General features: G+C 38.1%; 1 protein-coding gene across 1 annotated transcript; it reads left to right on the top strand.

The window, feature by feature from the left end:
• Positions 1 to 1100: 1100 nt before the first annotated feature.
• Positions 1101 to 12011, top strand: LYVE1 (lymphatic vessel endothelial hyaluronan receptor 1). The gene is made up of 6 exons (XM_065683028.1): positions 1101 to 1349; positions 6152 to 6311; positions 6417 to 6556; positions 9042 to 9341; positions 10115 to 10193; positions 10924 to 12011. The coding sequence occupies exons 1-6, from the start codon at positions 1268 to 1270 to the stop codon at positions 11105 to 11107; spliced, it is 945 nt and encodes a 314-aa protein (XP_065539100.1). The 5' UTR covers positions 1101 to 1267; the 3' UTR covers positions 11108 to 12011.
• Positions 12012 to 12669: the final 658 nt, after the last annotated feature.

The raw sequence follows: 12669 nt of genomic DNA, 5'->3' as shown, positions 1-12669 counted from the left end.
CTACTATCTTAATATATTAAGCAGGAACTTTCCACAATGCAAACCACAGTTTAAAGAGGTAGCTACTGTTACACTTGTGTTTACAGGACCTTGAAAACAGTCTGGGGATACAGGACCTCTAGAAGTTCACTGTATCACAATCTAAACATGATGTAACAAAATCATCCTGTTGCAAAAAAAAAGGCTTGTACCATTCTGAACTGTATAAGCAAGTAAAGTAATTTATTAATCAGTACTTGGCATTAGCAAGGCCTCAGCTAGAGAGAGTGAACAAGCTGGGGTTTCTTAGCTGAAAGAAAAGTGGGAGCGGAGGCATAACTATGCCTCTTCACTCACTTTACCTTTTAACAGTAGAGTGAAGCACTGGAATAGAGTGTTTGAGGACACCTTAGGAATTTGATACTGGAAGTCTTTAAGAACAGGTTAAATAAACATCTGTCAGGAATAACATAAATACAGCTGATCCTACTGACAGTAAAGAGAACTAACTGATCTCTTGAACTCCATTCCCGCTCTGTGTTTGCTGGAATCTCCACAAAAAACCTTTGAGTTTCTTTGGTAAGACTTCCTGAAGGTTTTCCATTACAGCTATAAGGATCATCTGTATTTTGCGTGAGGCTATTGGAATCCCTATTTGTTTCAACTTCACAAAAGGCAGCAGGAACCCCATTTATGGTAGCGTATCTCCAAATCTGTTCAATACTAGATATCATATTATCTCTTTTACGGTACCTATTTTTGAATTGGAAGTCTAACTTAAAGGAAGGTAGAAATACTGCATCAAGATGTGTAGGATATGGGGGAACGGCTGCCGTTTCAATTCCAAAAGAAAACTCGTGCCTGGCATGCTGTAATACAATAGAGAATTTGTTTTATTTACCAGATGAATAGACAACATGAGTAATGAGCTATTAGTCAGGAAAACAGGAAAAAATAGCAAAAGAAAAAGTTCTTTCAAAGTGTTTACTGACTTAGCAGTCTAACAGTCTTATCTCCCTTCCTCAGCTGTGTTTTCTGAGTCAGCAGTAGTTAAATTTTCCAGCAAGCCCTACATGAAAGAAAGCGTAAAGGGTCATTAGGGATTTCCAGTACGTGACCTCACCTTTGAGTGGGACAGTCAACACATTGGCTCTGACATTCTTTCTACAAACCAGTGCAGTGACAGCTGAAGGCAACTCAGAGGTGATCTGACAGCATCAATACCTTAGCTTTTCTTAGCAGATGAGACAAATCACCTTGAATTTCTTTATTTTCTGAGTTGGTAACAATGGCAACTTATTTTGGAGTTACTTCTGCAGTGTTTTTCGTCTGGGTTACAACATTCATGGCTCAAAATTACTTTATAACAGGTATGTAAAGTTCCAGTTTTTAGTCCCCTACTTGAACAGTAAAGTACTTGGAAAAAAAGTAGCTAGGTTTGCAAACAAAAATGGGGGGAGGGGGGGGAGAGAGTGTGTGTAAACTTGTTTCTGGCATAGGAAACCACAGGGTTTTGAGAATACAGTGCATTGAAAACTACTCTAGCATATAGGGGAACTTTCATTGTTAGTCTGATTTAATTACTGTCTAAATGCTGTAGCATTATGGGATAAATGCTACAGAACTGCTTCTTTTAAAGATCTGGTATTGCATTGAGGATTAAGTTCTGATCTATTGAAACGTGATTTTATTTTGCATTACTTAAAATACAAGAGCAAACAGTTTCGTACAATCCTCAAAGAGCAAAACATGCATGAAACTAATTGTGTGTGTCTCTGCTAAAATGCCATCTTTAAAGCAAAGTGCTTTTCTCCAATTTAGCAACATCCTGATACTGTCCTGATTTGCAGGATTAAAGGAAACATGTGTCAGGGAGCTTGTTCATCTCCAGACCAGTCACGCCTGTCTCTGGCTAATACAGTACAAAAGTTCCTATTTTGTCTAAACTATCTGTTTGAAAACATAAGGAACAGCCAACATCAACTTTATCACACAGTTCTTAGACAACCCTCAAACATTATTATATAAAACTTTTTTTTTTCCAATCAAGGTCATATAATATTCCTTTCTTCTATATGTTAGTAAAATTTGAATGTCTTCTTCTTCAGGCTGCACAATTGATGCAATCTATTCTAAGTGCAGAGGCTACTAGGATATCTTCAGATAACTCAATGTACATCAGATGTCTCCAGATGTTTCACTGTAATTTGCAAGGAGTAAATGCTTGTTCTACCAGTGTAAAAGGGCATACATCATTGTTGCAGGCAATGTATTTTCTGATCTGCTAAAAGGCTTCTGAAGGAAACCTGGACTGAGAGAATTAGACACTCAAGTCTTATTGTTTGTAGTCTTATCTCCAGGATGGACTTTCTGGATGACCTCTGCATCTGATTCATTGTCTTGCTCTCTCTGGGGCTGCCAGTGAAACCTGCCACTGTCACCACTGTTCAGGTACTATGGGACTGTGCCATGGTCAGTGATGTGTGCACTGTGCTGTGGTCACCTTCAGCTCCTGACTCCTCTTTCCTTGCGGGCCAGCCTCGTTCTTGCTGCTCCCTGACATCAGCAGCCAAAGGAAAGTCTCTAATAAAGTAGAGTGAGGGCCTGGTGCAGGACAAAAGTGACAGAAACAGCTTCCCCCAAAACAGCAAGATGAGAAATAATGCACAATAGAGCCAATACCCAGAGCTTACAAAAATCACTTTTCTTCCTGTCCTATGACAACTTTGTCATCTTGTGAGATTCTTCTGTCTAGATCTTCCCACCTTTCTCAGTAAAGCTTATTTTTCACACAAGATCAAAATACTGAGGAGAATGTCCTGTTATTTGCAGGTTAACTAAAAGGAGCAAAGCTTAAAATACAGCTGTGTTCAGCTTGTGGATCATAAAGGATAATATGCTTCTCAAGGATTAGTCTGTTTCTCATAAAAACTCAGCCATCTTCACAACAGAGTTCAGGTGTGATTTAAGAAGAAATAAAAAGACTTGAAGAGGCTATTGTTCTCTTTCTGGCCTTCTTTTTCACACTGTAAACCCACCTAGAATTTAGATTGAAATTGGTAACTTTTCCAAAACATTTATTTTACTTCACTGTTTTGTTTTTAAAAGGCTTAGCAAATCTCAAGGTCAATTTTGGTCCATTTCCTATACAGTCCCTTTTCTTATCCCTTAAGATCCAATTTTATGGTACTAAAGTTTTATATTATGCTATGTAATAATGCAATTATTATGTATCATGCAATTCTCATATAAAAATATTTGTGTATGTTTGACTGACTAAACACTGCGACAGTTTACAAGTATCTAGGGAACTTTCTGAGGTTTCAGGAAATTCCATTCATTCAGCTGCTCAGCTTTATTTGAAATTTGTAAAGTTGGTCACTGAGAAACTTCCATTCTCGACATTACATTTTTTAATAGCTATATTGAGTCAAATCTGAAGGTAGGAAAATAACTGACTAACTAAGCAACAAGAAGGAAGTCTGAGCATGAAAAGGAGTAATTAAGCATAAACCCTAGAAGAGGAGTGGGGTCGTGGAAACTAAGAAAGAGAAATTGCGGGGTGTGCCCCAGCAGCTAAGACAGGGAATTATTCAGGAAAACAGAAATTATTCTCATGAGGACTGGGAGAGCTGACTGTTAGCAAAAAGGAATCGAGAAAACTTAACACTGGAACACCTAGAATAGAATAGACTATTTCAGCTGGAAGTGATCTACCATGATCATCTAGTCCAACTGCTTGACCAGTTAAGGGCTGAACAAGTTAAAGCATGTTACGGGCATTGTCCAAAAAGCCTCTTAAACACTGACAGGCCTGGCACATTGACAATCTCTTTATGAAGCCTCCTCCAGTGTTTGATCTCACTGCACAAGACTACTTTGGCCACAGTGAAGAGATGCAGGAGGACATTCACAAAGACAGGCAGACTGAACGGAAGAAATGTGACAGCGTAAGGATGATTCACACTGGGACTGTCTGGGTCGACTTGAGGTCCTTGATACCTAAAGACGCATCTTCATTGTGCAATGTGGCTTCTCTGCATCCTTATGAAATATGTTTGGGCTTGTCTTATATTCAAGTTGGGGCTGGACGCAGCCATGATTTGGCTATGGGGAGCGTTCAAGTGTTCAGAGGCTCAGCTGCCGTGTGATGACCTACACCATGCCAGGAAGTGTTAATGGGAGGCCACAGCCTTCATCACTGCTGAAATAAATCCACCTAACAGTTCAGTGACTGCTCTTCCAAAAATTTAAGTCCAATCAAACTGAGTGTAAGGACAGTAGAGATGCATTTCTTGCCAGAAACCATTTCCAATCCTACCGCACCCCATGGGAGCAGGAGTGAAATGCTTGTCTTACTTGGAACACTCCACACAAGCTTAGTCATCTTTCCATCCCCTTCCCATCATGGGAGTGGCTTGGCTGCTAGCTCATCTTTTCATTCATAAAAGTCAATATAACTTCTGCGGCTAAGAAGTCATGTGGTGAATCTGCAGGCATCTTTTTATCCTGCCTTGAGAGTTGTGGATTGCCTGTATTCTGATGCATAGATTTTTATGAATTATTCATTAGTTTACATACCTGGTGTGCACACAGTCTGAAAAGCACATTGAGCACGGAAGTAACACCTGTGGCTGTTGGTGTCATGGTTCAAACCGAGCCACACTGCTCATCCACTCACTTCCCCACCTTTTCTCCCTGTTTCCTTCTTCCCCACCCGCCACCCCCCACCCCCCGCTTCCCCACTCCCGGAGGGATGGGGAGGAGAATCGAGAGAATGTAACTCCCACGGGTTGAGATAAGAACAGCCCAGTAACTATGGTGTAACACAAATCACTGCTGCTGCCACCAATGATAATGATAAGAGAAAATAACAAGAGAAGAGAATACAATACCACTGCCGAACGAGGTCGATCCCCTGAAGAGAGCCTGTGCCCTTCCGGGTAACTCCCAGTTACCTCCCTGGGCATGGCGTGCTGTGGTATGGAATACCTCTTTGGCTAGTTTGGGTCAGGTGTCCTGTCTCTGCTTCCTCCCGGCCTCCCCTCGTCCCTGGCAGAGCATGAGGCTCAGAAAGTCCTTGGTCAGACTAAAACATTTGTGTTACCAGCGCTGTTCCCAGGCCGAAAGTCAGAACACCGTGCTGCACCAGCTACTAAGAAGGAGAAAAATGACTGCTACTGCTGAACCCAGGACAGCTGGTTATCTGAAATGTTTGCAATTAAATGTTGAAAGGTTTCATTTAATATGGCAATTACTGTATGTAACTCAAAAAAAAAAAAAAAAAGAAGAAATCTGTTTTCCAGTACATGCTTCTGGTGAAATATGGAGGCAAAAGAATAATATCCTTTCTCCTTGATGTGTCAAATCCTACGTCCTTAACGCAGATTAAGAAAGTAGAGCAGGTGTAATCAGATCTAAGGTCTGCATTTCCTGGTGCACGTGTCAGGAACAGTGTGCCAGCTGTGGCTATCTAAACACCTGGACGAACTGCCTATGGAGGAAAAATGGGGAAAATGGTCATAAATTCACCTGGCCTACCCCCTCTTTTCCTGCCGCCTGCCAAGCTTTCAGTAAATTAAACACTTCACAGCGACTGAAGGGTGGAAGCATCGTGCCAGCTAGGAAGAAAAAAAAAGTTTAGGAGCCATAAGGAACATAACAGATGATAAATCTTTATAGGTGTATTTTCTTATTGGCATATTAATTCCATGAAAAATTACATCTAATATCTTTGATAGAACTCATACCGGTAGGAGTGGTGTACTGACAGAATCAGGGCTGCAGTGCAACTATTAGTTTCATCATTTTAATAAAAAAAGAAAAAAAAGGAAAAAAAACCCTTGTATGATATGATTACTCCTTCCATTTTGCATGTATATGTAGGACAAATAAGAGTGCCTTTAGTAAGAAACTGACACCAGGTAATGACTCAAATGCCAACTGTTTATGCCTTTAGTCTAATAACAGCCAAACCTCTTTAAACTCTAGATTGTGTTAAGAAAATATGTTCTAAGGTATGTCTTCTTTCGCTAGAAATTTGTTTTCTACTACCCTCAAGCTAGAAACTTTTAACAGTGTTCAATTCAGTTCAACATGATCTTAAATTCTTCAGGAGGAATAAATGTTAATATGCAGATACTAACCTTGAATATTTATGTCTAAATTACAGGTTCCATTCTTTCACCTTGCAGGATCAGAGGTGTAGGAATTTATCTTGAGGAAAAAGTGAATTTCTCAGAAGCAAGTAATGCATGTCATCAACTGAATCTACAACTGGCAAGTAGAGATCAAGTTGAAAATGCTCTGAAATATGGCTTTGAAACGTGCAGGTATATGACATTTGTTAGTGTATTGTTACCTTTAGTGAACAGCTTTACACACATCTGAGGCTGGAGATAAATCTAATATTTAAAGGACTGGTATTTTCGTTGTAGCTATGGATGGGTGAAAGACGGATTGGTTGTCATTCCTCGAATAACATCCAACAAGAAATGTGGCAAGGGCAATGTTGGACTAGTGCGATGGTATGCCGAACCCTTCAAAACATTTATGGTTTACTGCTTCAACTCCTCAGGTATGTGAGCATGACAACTACATTTTTTGTGTTTTGGTTTTATTATTTTTTAGTATCTGCATGAAAAAATCATAACGAGTTCTTACAATCTGTTGGCACTTCCCCCCAGTCTTAAATGTTGCCAAGCTGTACTTAGCTCTGTAGCTTTAAAGAAATACAAAATGGTCACTTTAGTTAATCCAAATTAATAATCTGGTGCTGCCATGAAAGCTCCTGAAGAAGAGTTGCTTTTACCATTCCGTAATGTCAAGACAATGCTCTCAGTACGTTTTGATTATTTACACACATGAATTTGAAGGACAGTAAATCAAACCTTTATCCAGGGTGTCTGTGTGTGGTGTGTGTTTTCTTGCAAAAAGACCAAGAGTGGGGTACTTCAGGAAAAGCTGACTGTTTCATGATTAAAGGAAATTCATCCATTAAACTGAATTAAAATATAAGGTAGAACAGCCAAGAGACCACAGAGCTAGATTCCCAATCTATTGTCGGTAAAGCCAAACAGCTTTCTTTAATAAGCATCATCCCACCTGTGAAAAGACCTGTCCTTCCCCCTCATTCTTGACTGCCTATTCCCTGATTGAAGACACAACAATGGAACTTGGGCCTTGATATAAGTGAGATCTTCTCAGCACAACAGATCAGTATTTTGCTTAATGACTTGTGTGGTACTGACTGAAAAGAAGTATTTAACTAGAGGCATTGTGTTCCTGCTGGTGTCCCCTATCTATGGTTATTATCCAACAACTATCCCAGTAATTAGGCCATATACACAGGTTCAGTCAATTATTTCTTATCAGTCCCTAAACCTTGTCAATGACTTTTAGATGACAAGAACAAGACATTATGTACAAAATCCCGAAATTTTTCAAGAAAGATATCTGAACAAGAGTTGGAAAGACCAGGAGAAAGATAGATATGCAAGACATGCTCATGCAAAGATATAAAGATCTATGTGTCTAGTGACTGTGGACATTGGAGCTTATGAAACTGAGGATAAAGCTTTTAGGGAAAAGGTCATGCCTCCCTCACTACGACTTTTTTCATGATCCTGGGCCATTTTAGTGTATGAAGGTAGGTAATGTAAGTAGCTGGCTTATTAAGTGTCTGACTGCTGACAAGAAAGCACTGCAGAGAGAAAGCACTGCTACACACTGACTTATCACCTGACCTGTAAAGTTAAAAATTACACGATTAGGCTAACTTACTTTTTCTCTATAGAAAGTCCATAGCTTTTATTGATAAACGCATAGGTGAATTAGTACTACGGCAACATCCTCTAAAAGAAGCTGCTCCTGTTGTTAGTTATTTTTTCTGTTCCTATGCAACACGGTGTTTCAGTGTATGAAATACGTGTCATTCTGCATCAAAAATGTAGGGTAGGTTGGCTAATGCTAAGGAGGTAGCGAGTAATTCCAAATTATTTGCTTTGTTTACTATTACAGTATGTGAAGAAAGTTAAGCTTGTTGAACGGTTAGAAAATAATGTATATTTAACATCAGGTTTATTCTGCACTTTATCTTATTTGCTTAACTGTTGCCTATTCTAGGCATTTCTTACCAAAAAATATTTGCCAGAAGCTTTTTCTGTCAATTTTCTTCATGCCAAAGAAATGCCAAAATCACTTGAAAACTATTGTGGAAAAAGTAAAAAGCCATTTAGCTTTTTATTCTGCGAATGTAACTGCGTCATCAGGCTTCCCATGGGGATTCATGTAGAGAACAGTACCTACATCATTTCCCTGTTATTTATGTTGTAATCTGCTTGTTACTTCAGTGAAATTTTTATAGCTTTACAGAATATAGAAAACTTCCAATTTTCACATGAGCCTGATTCAGAACTCAGCTTTTTCATTTACATGTAAAAGTCCACTTGCACCCATATTTTTACATAGACAACATCTGCATCATTTAAATGACTGGATTTCAGAATGTGCCTGAAGTTTGCTTCTTTCTAGCCCCTATTAGAATTGTGTCACTTTTTTATCGCACGCTGCTGCCTGGTTTACCTGAAAGTTTTATGGGCTACTTTTCTTTGGGCTATGATTCATTAAATCGTAGTTTTCCAAGGATCAAGAGTGCATGCATAAATTTTGAACATACATGTAATACAATAGAAATATCTTTTTAATCTTGGATCTGCAGGTAAGGCTCCTGCTCTGCAGGGTGTCATCCTGTTGGTTTTATATGCATTATTATTCTAAGTACTTTTCTAAGAAATCTTGTTCTTGGTATGCATTTATAAAATGCACACTGCATATGCTCAGAAAAAGTGTTTAACTATGCGAGCAATTATAAAAGGTAGGTAATCTGGGTTGTAGCCACATGTTTGAAATAGGTGTGCCTGATTTGGGCAAGGCTTTTGTGAATAAACAAATAATAATTTCCAGAAGGGAATAACTGAGGAACAATTTCAATAAACATGCGTGCAGTAAGTACAAAACTAAAATCCAACACAACTCCTACGTATTTCTTTTCCCTGCTGCAGATGTTCAGATTAATTCATGTATACCAGATCCAACTACAACCATGCTACCTTCATCAAGTGCACCAACAGATTTAACTGCATCTTCAGGCTCTGATTTGACTGAGAACATTACAGCAGCGCCCAATGTGACCGAGTCAGAACAAACCCTGAAAAATATAAAATTTCGTGTAATATGTATAACTGAAACTATATTGCCAACCGAGGGGACTACTACGAAAATGCCAGAGGAATACTCACCAATTGATTCTCCTAATTATACTTCCCATGCTGCTTTTAAGAACGATGCTGTTGTCTTTGGAGGTAAAGGCTGTTTATGGTAACTATTTAATCAGAAGGGCTACCTATGCAGATGTTAGTAGCAAAACTGATTACTGTTATTTTTGTTTGCTGCTCCAGCATCTACAGAATATGAGTGTTAGGGTTTTGCAAAAGCAAAGCTTAGAAGACAGAGGATCTTTAAAAAATTTTAAAGTAGAAATAAGATCTTATCTCAAACTTTTTGTTAATATTTTAATATGAAATGGTGGAAGCTTATTCTGTTTAATGGCATTTAGGATGAATACATTTCTGAGAAACGTATTAGCAAACACCATGTGCTCAGAGTAATAATGGAAAACTCAGAAGGCTCTTAAAAAACAGAAGAAACCTAGAAAGTTTTAAGAACTGCTGTTCTCCAAATATGGAGGTGCTCTTGAGCTATGAGCTGTGAATAAGTAATTCTAATATACAACCACTGAGAAATGGACTAAATATGAGAAAAAGCATTATAACTGTAAGGACAGCTAATCATAAACATGTGTTCTCTGGACAAGCTGTAAAAACCGTCCAACGAGCAGGTTAGACAAACATCTGTCAGGGATTACCTAAATACCTGGTTTTAGTCTTTTGAAGAAAATGAGCTGTAGTATAACTAACCTTGTGAGATTCCTAATGCCTCTATTATTGAGTTGATGTTTATGTACTTCTTACTCTAGACTGTTTTTAGACGAATCTGGATTTGTGCTCATGAGCCTTTAGAAAGTCAGAATTAAGTACATATAAAAACTCTGTGCCTACCCCACTTTTATCTCCAGGTATCCCTACTGCACTTCTTGTACTGGCAGTCATATTCTTCATTATCTCAGTTGTTCTAGCAGTCTGCTATATCAAAAAGTAAGTACTTCATTTTTTCATCTTTTTTCTCTTGGACTGCCTTAACCCCTAGAGTACAACCAGTGAATATTTTAAATATATAGCTAAAGAGCAGAGAATTAATGGTAATAACAGCTCAGCACAAAGAACAAAATCTTAAACCCCGCTGTTATGCAGATAAAGTTTATTGTTGCTGTCACCACTCCCTGCCTTAGAAAAGGAACCAAAGACAAATATTGCCTATTTTTGATTAGTAAATCATACCTAGCATGAAACATTTCCAAGTGTGCCAAATAGTAACACTGAAGTGTCCATCAGTTTGTATACAAGTCTGTTTATGCAGTTTTCTTCTTGTTTCTTTCCATGTCAGACTCAAGGTAAAAGTTTTTATTCTTGGACCATGATTGTGTCCAGAAAAAACAATCGAGCTCATTTATCAAGTGGGAAGATTTTCACCACAGTGCATCACTAAATTGTATCAGAAAGCTGTGTGCATTTCTCACATCCCAGCCCAGATAGCTTTATAGTTACATACCATGAATCCTGAATACACATTGTCTGTTTCTGAAAAAAAAATCAAAAATATGGCTTTAAAAAGCACACTGCTTGAGAAAGCACAATGATCTAGCATGCCACTACTCTCTGTGAGACTTTTGCTTCAGTATGGCAAAGAAAGTTAATTCTAGGTATTTTTCACTTTATCAAACTATGTCAGTGTTTCTGCTTCACTATCCTTTTTTTCTATGCAAAGGTACAAGAAAACCTTCCCATTTTCAAACAAGAATCAGCAAAAAGAAATGGTTGAAACAACTGCTCTTAAAGAGGCCAAGTCAAATGACAAAGTTGCTGAGAAGGAAACGAAGAATGGTAAAAATACAGAAGAGTCTAAAACCAAGCCTGAGGCCACAGTACAATGTCTAGAAGCAGAAGTTTAAGTGGAAGAATGTACACTGCTTGACAGAAATACGAAACGAAGTGCACTGAACTTCACAGTGCTTTTCAACATTGGTGATTGTAAACACTCATGAATATTTTCTCTATCTTAACATATGAAAACCTGGGGTTACATCTTTAGCTATAAATACTGTTGCAGAAGAATATGGAATATTGTTTACTTGAAATAAAATAATCCATGATGCAGCTCATTTTTCATCTTTAATAAAGAAATAGTTAGGAATATGATATTAATGACATGCAGTGTGTTAACTATTTCCACAGAATTCAGTTCAATATGTAATGAAAAGCGGGTTTTTTGTCTGGCTGGAAGATCTCGGCTAACTTAATGTCGATTATCTTACTTCCATTAAGTAGTTACTTACCTTTTCTAAAAAGTCTCTTTACAAACAGAAGAAGTAAGTCTGGTTACAAGTGAGTAAAAATATCAAACAACCCACTGACTGTCATGCAAATACCCAAGAAAGGGTACAAAGATGCCAATGTCTATATACATAGAGCACTGTATAACTTTCTTGGGTATCTTCATCATATCATAATTCAAAGTTTTATTTATTAAAACCTGTATCATTCTTCTGCGTCAGATATTTGATGGGGGGGAAACTTTAACTGTATCTCAACAGTTATATTTAAGATCTCTTATGTAGATTTAAGTGGGGCTTTCACAATAAAGTTCTCCAGTGGTATGGGACACTTACAGTACTTCATAAAAAAATAAAGTACGGTAGATATGTTTGTCTGAAAAGTTTATTCTTATTAAAACTGCCTCACAGTAAAAAGAGCTCAGATAACCTTAAGGTTACAGAAATAATTAGTTGTTGTAAAAGAACAATACTAGCAATTTTTCAATTTTTTTTTTTTTGAATAAATGGTTTGGATAATTTATTTTTGTATGTGAAGAAGGTTATTATGGGCAAGAAAGTTTCTTTATAGATCCAGCAGCCTGAAAAACATACTCTTAAATAAAATAGTAATAGAACTGCTCACCTATACTGTGTTTTCTATAATGTAGGATACTGGGTTATGAACTGGTTTTTATCCAGAGGTATTTAGAAACTGGCCGGTGGTTATACATTCCACTAGATAGTGAGTTATACCGTATTGCAGAGCTTTCTTTTTTTCTTTTTTTTTTTTTAATAGCTCAGAAATATTTCATGGCTCCAAGACTCTGGCCTGTGTTGATACACAGTCTACCACTGCCATTAAAGCCGTAATACTACCGAACGACTGAGTCAGTACAGGTCTAAGAAATGCTAATTTCAGATGTCCACCAACAGAGTTTCAGCAGGACAATGTGCGACAAAGGAAAGCACTAGACATAGCCTTCCGATGCAGTTAAGTAATGCTCCTCCTTGCAAAATACTGCAGTAATGTCATGTATCTCTCTTGGCAACCTGAATGAAAGTGCTGTGTGCCGTATGGGCAGCGAAAGTAGACAGCAGGAATAAGGCCACCACGAAGGGCCACAGACAACACTTGATATGATGGTGTCCTTAAGCAAACGGGCTTAAGGACACAGGCAGCACTAGTGGATTCCAGGTAA

The sequence above is a fragment of the Lathamus discolor genome, chromosome 6 (genome assembly GCF_037157495.1).
Source record: "Lathamus discolor isolate bLatDis1 chromosome 6, bLatDis1.hap1, whole genome shotgun sequence".
NCBI classification, from domain to species: Eukaryota; Metazoa; Chordata; class Aves; order Psittaciformes; family Psittacidae; genus Lathamus; species Lathamus discolor.
The sequence above is the reverse complement of the archived record's forward strand: the minus strand, read 5'-3'. Positions and strand labels throughout refer to the sequence as shown.